Raw genomic sequence first — 12,811 nt, 5'->3', positions numbered from 1 at the left:
TCAGTGGGCAATGGATATCTGTGTTACACAAGGACTAAATAGGATGACAAATGCAGAGCACCCAGAACAATGCCTGGCAGGGACATACACTAACTACACATGTTTTTCTTCCTCCTGTTAATAATAATTTCTGTTCTAGGGCTTCTTGAATACAGATGGGGAGCCAGGTCTCAAAGAGATTGGTGAAGAGAAAAGGAGTAAAAATAGTTCCACCCATTGGCTATGGCTTATTCTGCTCCTGTAATGGTTTTTCATCACAGTCCTAACCATTTGCCTGCCAAAATTTATCTTTTTAAAAGCAATGGAAGGGTTCCAGTTTCAGGGAATGTGCTCAAGAGTCACAGAGGTGGAACTGTTTCCTAGCAACTAACAGTACCATGCACACAGAAGATGCTCACTACCCAGCTGCTAAGGGAAAGAGGAAGACGGAGGGAGGGCAGGTCATCTGCTTGCTTAGATTGTTGGGATCACGGTCCTTTTAGAAGTCTTGCTTTTCCTTCTAGAGCATAGCACTCACCAGTCCAGGCTCAAGCTCTGGAACAGAACTGCCTGGATGCAAATCCCAGCTCTGCCATCTATTAACTGTGTGATTTCAAGCAAATCGGTTAACACTTCGGTGCTCTGGTTGTCCCGTCATGTATTGATAAAATGGGCATAAAATGGTGCTTACCTGAGAAGCACCTTATCTGCTGGTCACAGTGCTAGGTTATTTATTATATCATATTATATCATATTATATTATATTAATTTATATTATATTCTATAGTAACTCAAGCACCTAGACTAGCACTGCCACGTAAGTGCTCTAGAAGTGTAACTATTATTATTTTTATTTGTCACTGAACTAGCTCCCGTATCACTACATTATCACACTCTGTCAACTCTTACAATACCATGAATCAAGCTTCCACTTGTCACCCACCCCTCCTATTTATGACATCTTGCAAGGTTCCTGAGGAAACAGGCGGCAACCACATCTGCTGGTTGATAACAACATTCAGCTCCACAAGCTCCTTTTTTTAATTTTCTGTAGGAAAGGCAGAGAGGATGCCATTTCTCAGTGTTTCCATTGGGTCATAAAAATGAATGGTCATAGCCAGAGTCACTTATTAATACCAGCTGCTGGTCGCTAGTTTTTACACGGTATTGTCCTTTAAAAAAATATCTATCTAATAAGAACTCATACAGATGGCCACTGCAATAAAATTCCTCTGTGCTTTTTCTTTAGCTAGATCCTACAATGGGGGAGAGAGAGGAGACTGACTGATTGGCTGAGGTGGGGAGAGAAAGAGGAGGTGAGAGCCCTGGGGCAGAATGCTGGAGAGCATGTTTATTTAAAGAAAAGCAATGTCTGCTCTCCAGCCCTGCAGACAGGAACGCCAAGTGCAGTGAGCCCTGCCCCAGTCCAACCTGAGGCAAAGGGTGGCCTCCTAAATAATTCCTTCAACTGATATCACCTCCTAAAGAGCCAAGAGTGGAGTCACTTTCCAAGTGTCCAATCACTGACTGTCTCCAGGCAACTATTGGGCAAACTGCTTTTTTTAACATCTTTAAAAAAAAAAATTTTTTTTTGCTTCCTGTCAGGGCAGCAACAGAGTCTATTTTCTCTGCCACAGCAGAGTCCAAGTGCCAATCAGGCAATCGCAGCTGGGCAAAGGCTCACTGAGAATTCTCTTGGGCAGTGGGGAATATGGCTCTGGGGCCCTAATGGGGAGCGAAGTGAATAAACCGAAGAAGAGAGGGACGATCACTAAGACCCAGACCTTGGCCGCAAGAGCTGTGGGGTTTATCAAAGTAGGCAGGTCCCAAGCAAGCATTTCATTACAGTGAAATATGACAACTTTTCTAACACAGGTGAATTCTAAATGTCAGGGGTGCACAGAGAAGGATTAGTGGGCTTAGAGGAATCAGGGAGTCTGCCTCAGAGGCAGTCATACTTAAGCCCTGTCTGGAAGGATTTGTCCCTGGAGAAGTAGAGAAGGGGCATTTCAGGGTGCCCCTACCTCAACCACCATTCTCCCCTTTCTCCTGAGGAATAGAACCCAGATTATTACCCAGAAACACTGCACCCTCCCCTGCAATCTGGAGTGGCCATGTTACTGAAATTCTGAGCAATAAAATGGAACAAGAAGTGTGAGGAAGAATTTTCTAGACATCTTATAAGGAAAAGATGCACTCTTCATTTTTCCTTCCTCCAACCTGCTTGCTGGAAAGGTGATGTGATGATGAATCTCTAGCAGCCATGTTGGACCATGAGGAAGTTGGATCTAGAGATGGTGGTTTCTAGTGGTAAAAGAAACCTAAGTCACAGAGTTTACAATTTAGGGGGCTCCCACATGACATGTGACTTTATTAGTTTATAAACACCTTCTTTTAGAGGAATTTGGGGACATGTTCCCAAATCAGAGGACCTCTGTGAGTCAGAGTGGAGTGCAGCATCTACAGCCCCTATTCTGGGTAAGAATTTTAATCCCAGAGTCTAGGCTCAAATGTAAGTCCCAAAGTCCTCTCTGCCATTTCTCCTAGAAGAGGGTCTCTTGATTTATTGTGCCTTGGTCCTAAACAGTATGTAGACCACCATGCAAACCCTACTCTGAGTGGCCCCCAAGAATATTCAAGAATTTCTTACTCAGCTCCCCCCTCCGCCCCATCCCCTACACACACGCCTTCAACACACTTGGAAAACTGTAAGAGCCTAAAAGCATGTGTTGTGTGTACACACAAGCTCTTATCTCAATACATTAGCATCAATCTAATTCCCTTGCTCAGTACCCTTCAATGGTCTTAGCTTAAATATTACTTTCACTATGAGTCCTTGTCTGCCTAAAATTCTTTTCTCTTAGGTCCCCCATTCTTTGTTGTCATAGCAGTTCTCCCAATTTGTTATTATGAGTTTACTGTTTAAGCTCTACCCCCTACCACCACCACTCCACCACTACATTGTGTATTTCCTGTGGGCAGGAATCATGTTTATTTTGTTCACCACCTAAGCTTGGTTTTCAGTACTATGCTTGGTACATGGTTGGAGCTTCGTTAACACTTCTCAGGAAATGAGTTTTAAAATTTATTTAAAACACTTTCACACATAAATGCTTATTTTCACCATTAATGCTTATTTTCAGTGTTTACACTGAAGTGAATTTATAAGTGAGTGACAGCCAAGCATCCCAAATAATTTTCATATTTTAAACCATTCGACTAAACCTATCCTAGCCTTCATTCAGTTTCCCATTAGAATAAAATAAATAACTCTTTGAATATCATTTTTTTTAAATATTTCTTAGGAGAGGCAAAGAGAGCCATCTACTCCACAATAAAAAACTTCAGTTCCTCACTTAGCGCCCCACTCGGTAAAAAATAAGACTGAGAACTTTTTTATAACAGTATTGGGATGTAAAAATAAAAAAGCCACAAGCCCTTCTGCTCTTGACCTTTATAGAAAACAAAAACAAGTGCAGGTCTATTCTTACATGGTCTCCTAATGGGCTATTTAGGGATAGATGGGTGGGGTACATCCCTCACTTCTAAGGTTGACCAGGAGGCCGATCTGTCTCCTACAATGGCTGTAACAGCCATAGTTAGAATGCAGAGCCGTGGAAACATGGAGCTTTCTCAGCCTAAACAATATTTTATCCTTAAGGTCCCAGCAATAGATAAAAGGATGCAGTTCTGCTGACAGTATAAGTTTAGTGGGAAAAGGTGTCAGCTGACATATTCCTTAGGTGCATGTTGTATGACTACAACACCTTGGTTTTTTCCCCTTATGCCAAAGATAATTCCCCAAGATTCGACGGCCACCCCACCAGGCTTAGCTGCATGAGGAGATCTCTTTGGGAGCGTTGTTTTCAACCCTGCAAACATGGAATTTTACCACAGCAGAACTGAACTCCATGACATCATTCTTCCTTGCAGAGAGAGCTATAACATCTCCCTGTGTCCAGGCAGAAGTCTTTCCAATATTCCATCGTTCTTTTTTTAAGGACTATTTTTTTTCCTGTATCTTCTAGTAACTCTCTAATTTAGACTATTTTTTATATTTCTCAATTACTTAAAAACAAAGTTCTATTATCCTTTTCTTTCCTCATTTGACTGCACTGAAGTCATTCTTTTTCCCACTCTACCCTCCCCCCACCAAAAGATTCTATCTGATAGCTTTCCTTTGGTTCAAAAGTAAACACACACACATCCTTAGGAACAAATGACGGGAAATATTATCAAATTGTATCACACAGTTTTCTAAACCACAGAAGAGTGAACTGGGCTTCAAAAAAAAAAAACAAAAATCTAGTTCCAATGAGAGTAGTTTAGTCAAAAACCAACCAGTGTTAAAAAAATAAAAAGTTTCGATCATTATTAAAGTAGAAAACTGTTGGCTGCTTTACACATCCAACTAGTGTTAAGTGATTCAGTGCTCAACCATGAAAATAAAGGCCAAAATGAAGAGGGTCAGACTGGAATGTAGGTGACAGGGATGTTGACCACAAGCCAAGATTCCCAGAAGTCACAGAGCTACTTATTTCAGACTCTTCAGTGCTTCAGGATGGGACCGGGATACCTGCAGGAGAGGCTGCCAATCTCCTCTCTCGGAAGGATCTGCCTTTGCTGAACTCAACAACAAAACTGTTCCCAGGTGAGCTCCTGTCCAGACGGGAGAACTCTCAGGTAAGAGTGAAGGAGCTGTGGTAAAGGTCTCAGACAGAAGTGCTGACAGTGCTTAAACACATCGGCATGGGGAAGAGATAGCCCTTTGCACCTGTATTTGGAGCACAAAACAGATCACACAGGTATTAGGTCTTTACTCAAACTCTTCTGGGAAAGGTAAAGTATGGAATAATGCATCTGCTCACCTTCTCCCTTAGACCATGCTAGAGCACACATAGACTGGACCTTCATTCATCGCCATATGGAAGAGCCACTGGAGGTAAAACTCTAACAAGAGAGCCATGGTCCCTAATATCATAAATATAAACTACTCTAGTCTATCCATCCATAATCATACATTAATGAATCAGCAAGCTTTTCAAAAATGTTTTAAGCTAATTACTTACTCATTGGCCATTTGCCCTAGTAAAACTTCAACTGCATGACTGGAGGCTGTAACAACAGGAGACAGAAACCAGGTTCTAGCAACCGTGAGCTACAGACAACTCCAATCCCCAGTTTCGCCTTAGCAAAGCACGGTGTGAAGGCAGCCAGCAAAGGCTCGGAGCCTGATTCCTTTTGCCTGAGGGCCTTGGTAGCACCACCTACTTGGTTTCCCACCCCCTCCCCCACCCAATATAAGGCCTGTCCCAATGAGGACAGCCCTTCAGTCCTGGCAGCGGAAAGGTACAAACTATGAAGGAAAACAAACCAGGGAGCCATAGCTTCTGAAATCCACATCATGCCTCAGAAAAAAGGCAGGGGCTCTGCACAGTCAGAGGAACAGAGGGCTCAGTCCTTACAGGAATTTTCACACATGGTCCTAAATGGAGGAAGCAACATAAGGGATATGATCCTGCAATCCCACTCCTAGACATATATCTAGAGAAAAACATAATTCAAAAAGATACATGCACCCCAACATTCATAGCAGCACTACTTATAATAGCCAAGATGCGGAAGCAACCTAAGTGTCCTTCAACAGACAAATGGATAAAGAAGATGTGATGCATATATATAATGGAATATTACTCAGCCATAAAAAAGAATGAAATAATGCCATTTGCAGCAACATGGATGGACCTAGAGATTATCATACTAAGTGAAGTAAGCCAGACAGAGAAAGACAAGTATCATATGATATTGCTATATGTGGAATCTAAAAAAAGGGATACAAATGAACTTACTTACAAAACAGAAATAGATTCACAGACATAGAAAACAAACTTATGCTTACCAAAAGGGAGTGGGGGAGAACAATAAATTAGGAGTTTGGGATGAAAATATACACACTACTATGTATAAAATAGATAGCCAACAATGACCTACTGTATATCACAGGGAAATATACTCAATATCTTGTAAATACCTATAATGGAAGAAGATGAAAAAAAAAGAATATATATATACACACAACTGAATCACTTTACTGTACACCTGAAACTAACACAACATTGTAAATCAACTATATTTCAATAAAAAAATTTTTTAAAAAAAGATAACAAGGGCTTCCAAGTTAGACAGGCTGGGTTTCGAATTCTGACTCTAACCAGTACTTCCTGACCAGGTGACCCTGGGCAAGTCTCCTAATTCCTAGAAGCCCCAGTGTCTTCAGCTCTAAATTTTGGATATCTGGGGGCACATATCTGTAGAAGTTAAGAAAGGATGCTTTCGATGAAAGTCCTAGTTTTGCCACTTACTTATGACTTTGGGCAAGATATTTTCTCACCTGTAAATGGGGATAATAACAGTACTTACTTGTAAGGGATGAATGACTCTTTCACCCTTTGCCTGACATATAGTAAGCACTCAATAAATACCAGCTTTTATCATCATGAGCGTTGGCTTCATCACCGTCATTACCATCACCATCACCATGTTACCCCTAGCTATGACACTTTTAAGTTTCAGGATAGTCCAAAGCAACAAGAGAAGCTGCCAGGCCAATTTCCAGGAGCTGCCTGGCCCCACCTAGCACCAGCTGCCACCCACAGAATCCCCGGCCAGATGTCCGCATCATGGCTCCATTGTCATCCATCAGTAGAGAGCCGGGGATGCAGAAATCCAGTTGCTGGGGACACACACCCCACCTACCCCCTCTTGGTGGCCAGAGCTCATTTGGAGCTTGCATGATACAAACTCGGTTTCCAGGGAGATGCTGGGGCCAGAAGAGCCAGCTCCACCTCCTACTCCACTTCCTCTTTCCCCAAATCTGTGGGACCTCACTGTTCTCCTACCACGTGACAGCATTGTGTCATAGCAGCCCTTGTATACAAACAAGCCAGACTATTTAAATGTCATCGTGACAATGATGCTGCCTACTCTCATTTCCATATCTATTCAGACCACTACTCCTTTCTTGATCTAGCCAGAAAAGTTTTTCTTCCTCTTCCTTAGCTTTCCAGGCACAGTAGAGAACCGTATGCAAAGTTAAATCTTTGTTGTAGTAAAAAGATGTAAGAGTCATCAAGTCCTGACAGAGGAGGAGAATTAGAACGACTATATAACTTATGGCATATGTTCATTCATCGTTACATCACAAATGTCTTATGTTACTGGCCACCAAATGCTACCTTCTCTCAAAGGCTACACATAAATTCTCCCAACTGCCAAACAATACAACAGTTTTCAGTCTTGGAGAGCGAAGGTACCCTCGGTGCTTTTAATCTTCAAAATCAGGTCCCCGTTGAATAAGAAAACAATTCTATGTGAGCAGGGGGAAATGACCCAAAATGATGAACTGATCCCTTCCAGCACTAGTTCCCACTCATGTGAAATATGGATTAGGTCACAAATGAGATTATATTCAGCACCAAGCCCCACAGGCATGCTATGATGAAAGTTAAAGGAGTCCAGAAACGTCTCAAGTTGAGAAGTAAGGCTGAGTTGGGTTGAAATTTCCAACCCCTCCCTAAAGACCTGGCAACTTGCTCCAAATCACAACTTAAACTGAGTTGAAGCGACATCTGTTTCCCCAGCAAGTGTCTGGCATTGCAGAGAAGAACTACAGATTAGAACAGATAAATATTGTTGTAGGCGGAGAGGGGAGGGGGGGAGACCAAGAAAATTGAATCATCTACCTGCTAACAAAGTCTTGTAACTCAACAAATACCATCACAGGGGGTGGGGGGAGGGGTGGGCAGGGAAAGAGGAAAAAGAAGGGAGGAAGGAGGGAGGAAAATAAATGAGGGATTTATTCTTTTTCTACAGGGAGCTGACACAACTTCAATACACAAAACACTACTACATGGCAGATGAATATTCAGACAACCACCACTTCTATAACGGTTAAATGTTGGGTTGTCTGCAAGAGGAGAGGAACTGAGCATTCTGCTTGGAGTCTGGTAACAAAGACTATGCGTTGAACTTAAATAGTCAACGTGATATCGAGGAATAATTTTCTAAGCCTTAGTGGGCTCTCAGGATCATCTTCTCAGCTGATACTACTGGTCTTCCTCTGATGCCTAAATCCCTTTTAACCCTAGTGAGAATAACACACAGCACCTACTTGACTTCTAGTTCAGGTATTTGGAGCTAATAAGGTTAGACAATAGAATTAGGTCAGTAGACAACCGAATTATATATTTTTTACACTAAAAAACTCAGGGTTCTGAAGATTTTCTTTCAAAATCAGCTGTAGCTGTTATTAACAATAATAGAAACAGCAATGATAACACTAACAGTATTAATAAAGATAGCAGTGGTGATGGTAGCAGTACCACAGTAGGACTGGTAGTAGTGATAATTATAGCAGTAGTAACATAATGGTGATAGTAATAATGACCACTACTTATGCAGCACTTCCTAAATGCTGTGTACTGTTCTAAGCATCTTAATTGTATTAACTCATTTCCTTCTCACAGCACTCCTTCGAGGTAGGTAAGCTACTTTTAGCACCCCTGTTCTACAGATGCTTTCAACAATATCTCTCTGTAATTTCTGTCGTTGTTAACGACTGGAGTGAGCTTTCAAAGAAACTATTTAGAACCAAAAGGAGAGGAAACACAGCCTGTCCAATGTCACACAGCTAGAAGGCAATGCACCTGGGATTCCAACCCAGGCTGCCCAGCCCCAAAGCCTGACCTCTACCCGCTGCGCTGCACTCACTGCCCCTTTGCTTTGGAAGGCCTTCTAGAAAAGGAATGTGGAAGCAAGTTAGGCCCTAGCCTGCTGGTAGCCGGAGTTAATACTTGACGTTTGCTGTTTCCTTCAGGAGTCTCCCCAAAGCCACATTAAGACACGTAGCCTGCTCTGACGGCTATAAAAAGTCACTGGAAGTGTTGCAGAACTCCTCCCACCCGGCCTGTGACCTCCGTCAGGGCTTTCACCTTTGCCAGCCAAGGCAGAAGCTGGGGCTGGGGTGAGGTGGGGGCATGGTTCCCAGGCCACCGTTTCCTGCCCAGTGACACAGCCCTTGAATAGCCAAGGGTGCAGGCTGAGAAATTCCTCACTCACAAGTGATCGCCTGCAGCTTGTTCCGGGAGCCTCTGTGAAGAATGAACAGTTTTCTCGCCAATCCATGACTCAAGGAAGAGCAGGGGACTGAAGAGGAGAGACAAGCTGCAAAGTTTGTTTATTAACCTGCTGCACCCAAGGGAACATTTTTCTGAAAGGGTGAAATTCCTGACTACTCAAAAGAAAAAGGAAAAAAAAAAAAAAAAAAAAGCCTGTGGGAAATTTAATCACCAACTGAACAAAAGTGAAAAACAAAGCCCTACCGATGTGGATGTTGCCGAAGACAATGGGGCCCCTAAAGGAGATGCAATTGTCTCAAGATAACAGTCCCCCTGGGAACTCAGCTCGCACTAAGCACTACATTATTGCTATATTAGCCGAGGAATCTTTGTTCACTGGGCAACTGCGCGCAGAACCATCTGTTACTGCTGCTGCGGCATTTACATTTCAAGAGGAACCTCCGGGAAGGAAGAGGGGCGGTCTCTATCTCTCCCTGGAGCACACACCTTTTTATACAGCCTGGGAGGGGAAGCTCTGCTTTCCCTGAAACCCAACTCCGCGATTGAAAGGAGATAGGCCGCTTCAATAATGCACACGCACAGCGCCACGACTGCTTCGTCCTCAAGCCACGCACTGCCCGCTACGGCTTTCACATTCTCCAACTGGGAGATCTGGTAAAGCATCAAGAACAATGCCCAACTGTCTATACGGCCCAATGGGGCTCTGCTTTCCTAAGGAAGCCCTTCTTTTTTTGAAACCTGTGGAACCAGGACAAAAGCTGATATTCTGCACTGCATAATATTTAGCTTAAAATATACCACCACTTAAAAACAGACTGTGACCTGGGCTGAAGAAGATGTTTTAGCTCGTGCTATAGGTGGGGGCTACAGTACTATATACGTAGGTCAAAAGTCATGGAGGTGTGCCCTTAAGATGTGTGCACTTTCCTGTGTGTAACTTATACCACAATACATTTTTTAAAGTAGAGTATGTACGTCTTACTTACAATTAAGGAAACGGAATAAACCGCTTGCCTTCAAGAATTGTAAAGTGCTCTGCTCTTATACCCTCCTCTCATCACCATCCACATCCAAAATCTCTCCTGAGAAGTTTAAAGTTCAAGAACATGAAAAACACAGTTCTCCAACACTCAACCAAGCCAGTGACTACAAATCCCTCCTGTATGTCCTGTGAGCCCAAGTATGCAGCACAGAGAAAGCACCTGTCACAGCCCAAGCCGTGCCAGCCACATATCACAAACAAAAAGCCAAGGTCTTTTTCTCATCTGGTCATTAGCCATCAAATTATGAGAGACATGATTGGGGCTTTTAGCAATAGAGCCTCAAGTTTATTCTTCTGTTCCTTTAACCCTATTTTTAAAGAGATCCTTTTAAACTCTGCCTGACACTCTTGCTTGCATGAAGCGGGTTAACCCTGTAAGGAGCAGGCCTCTGGCTGGAGCATTAGAGCAGCATTAGTGAGGGTGGCTTCCCCAGGAGGCTCAGCAGATTTAAATCTGTACCAGCGTAGCTCTGTTACTCTAGCAGCATCAAGATGTGCGGTGCCACAGGGGGTGTCACTAAGTGATAGTCTGAGTACTAACAGGCTTCACCATTGCTGTATCATGACTTCGCGGTACATTTCTTCCTTTGAACTACGAAGGAGGGAGAGCTGCCTGTCCCTGAGGAAAAGAGGGTCAAATTCGCCTTCCACTAAGCCTCGAGAAAGGCCACCCGCCGCAACAGAGGCTCACTGCCCGGGGTCACCTTTCCCCCCTCACGCCCTCCAAGTGTCCTGATCCCCGCTGACACGTCATTTCGGGAGCTCAGGGCCACCAAGCTGTATCTACAGATAGACATCGAGAATCAGGATCGCCCAGCGAGCGCTCCTTGGACTGAGCCGAGAGCTCCAGTGATTTCCCTGGCCTGCCACCGAGTCATTTAAGAAGTGAAATATGCCAACGGGGCCGGGTACCCAGCACCTGGGAGGCCGCTCCACCGCCTCTGCGGTGGAGTGGGGGCTGCCAATGGCTGGGCAACGTCTGTGTGGATGGCGCGTTCGCAGGTGGGTCTTGCAGGCTCCCCGGCCCTCTGCCCTGTGCCAGCCTCACACCTGACCCGGTGCCAGGAATACAGCCAGAGGCACCGGTGGGTATGCGCTTCCGTGGAGACACGCACAGCTCCGCTCCGGAAGGGCGGGGAGGGGGGGCCAAGGGGCGGAGGTAGGACGGGGAGCAGGACCCCCGGAATGCGGCGTCGGCAAGGACTCGCGGGGCTCGCGCTTCATGCGCCTTTGCGGCGCTTCTGCTCGCACTGCGCTGCCTTCGGCAGCGCCTGGAAGCGGCAGCAGCTGAGATTTGCGCGGCTGGCGGGCAGGAGGGATGGAGGCTCCGGGGACCGCTTCCTGCCCCCCACACGCACCGCTAGACCGCAGTGTGCAACCTTGGCGCCCACCCTCGCCCGAGAGGCCAGCGCCAAAGCGTCAGGGGGTCGCAGCTCGCTCGAGGCCCTGGAGGAGGACCCAGAGCGGCTGGCAAAAGAGAGTGGGGGGAGGCGAGGCTGGACCTGTCGTCCGTGAGTGTGCGGGTCGGTGGCTCCGGGCTGCCCCTGCAAGGCCGCCCGCCAGCCGCGGGCACCTACCTCGATCCACTTCTGCGCCTCGGAGAAGGCGGGCTCGGGGGGCGGCTCGGGCTGCAGGGGCTGAAGAGCTTCCAGACCGAGAGCGGCACAAGCCATTTGCGAAGCCCCGCGTCCACTCGAGCGCTGGGCCGCCGGGATGAGGACGGCCGCCGCCGCCGCCGCCGCCGCCGCAGGAGCGCGCTCCCCGCCCCTTCCCGCCCGCCCGCTCGCCTCCCCTGCCCGCCCCTCCCCCGCGCGGCGCAGGTCCCGGAGGAGCGCCGCGCGGCCGCCGAGGACGCCGCCGCAGCTGTTCCCAGCGCCGCCCGGCTCGGCCGCGCCGCGAGTCCCGGCGGGAGCGAGCGCCCAGGCGCCGGGAGCTCCCTCTCCCCCCACCTCCTCTGCCAGCTCCCCCCCCCCCCCGGGGCGGGGGTGTCAGCCACCACCTAAAAATAACCGAGAGCGAGCGCTGGGTGTCTCCCGCCCTGCCCACGACGCGACCGGGAGGGGGACTCGGCCAGCCGCCCCGCACGTCCCCGCGCCCGGCCGGCTGCGGAGGAGCGAGCGGGTCGGGCCGCACCTGGGAGATGCGCGGCGGGCCCGGCGCACGCGTCCCCGTCCCAGGGGAGCCCGCGCTGCCGCAGCCCGGCGGTGGCCGCCCAGCACCTGCCGTCCCCCACTCACGGCCGCAGAAGTGGGGGGCAGGAGGGGCAGCCCTCTGACCCGGTGCCAGGGATGTTCAGTCACCTGATTTTGTTGTTTTTAAAAAAAAAAAAAAAGATAAACGACCCTTATGAGCCTTTTTCTCTCGGGGCGAGCTACCTGCGTCCCCGTCTGTGGATTGATTTAACTTATCTTTATCGTGCACCTACTGTGCGCTGGGGACACCGCGATGAAAAAGGGAAGGGAAGTGGAGGGGAAGAACTGGAAGTCCCACCCCTCAAAATAATTACATTCTGTAGGGAATGGGGTAAAACAAAAGGCGGTAATAGTGGGGAGTGATAATGCTAAAAAGATAAAAGAAAAGATAAACTTCAACCTGGGAAAAGATTATTGGCTAACTTCCGACTGCCTCGCCACCTTCACCTGGGAGGCTTACC

At 46.8% G+C, this 12,811-nt stretch overlaps 1 protein-coding gene across 7 annotated transcripts in view; it reads right to left on the bottom strand.

The window, feature by feature from the left end:
* Positions 1-11,878, bottom strand: part of LIMCH1 (LIM and calponin homology domains 1) — a 326,500-nt gene extending 314,622 nt beyond the window's left edge. For 6 of the 7 annotated variants that reach the window (XM_057726685.1, XM_057726686.1, XM_057726687.1 and 3 more), the window contains exon 1: positions 11,736-11,877. In XM_057726685.1, coding sequence (XP_057582668.1) covers positions 11,736-11,831 — 96 coding nt within the window. In that variant the 5' untranslated portion in view covers positions 11,832-11,877. Of the gene's footprint in view, positions 1-11,735 lie in introns of all 7 variants that reach the window. The other variant, XM_057726692.1, reaches the window with a different exon arrangement.
* Positions 11,879-12,811: the final 933 nt, after the last annotated feature.

This window comes from Hippopotamus amphibius, chromosome 3, assembly GCF_030028045.1.
Source record: "Hippopotamus amphibius kiboko isolate mHipAmp2 chromosome 3, mHipAmp2.hap2, whole genome shotgun sequence".
NCBI lineage: Eukaryota > Metazoa > Chordata > Mammalia > Artiodactyla > Hippopotamidae > Hippopotamus > Hippopotamus amphibius.
Note: the sequence above shows the minus strand (reverse complement) of the source record. Positions and strands in the feature narration are given on the sequence as shown.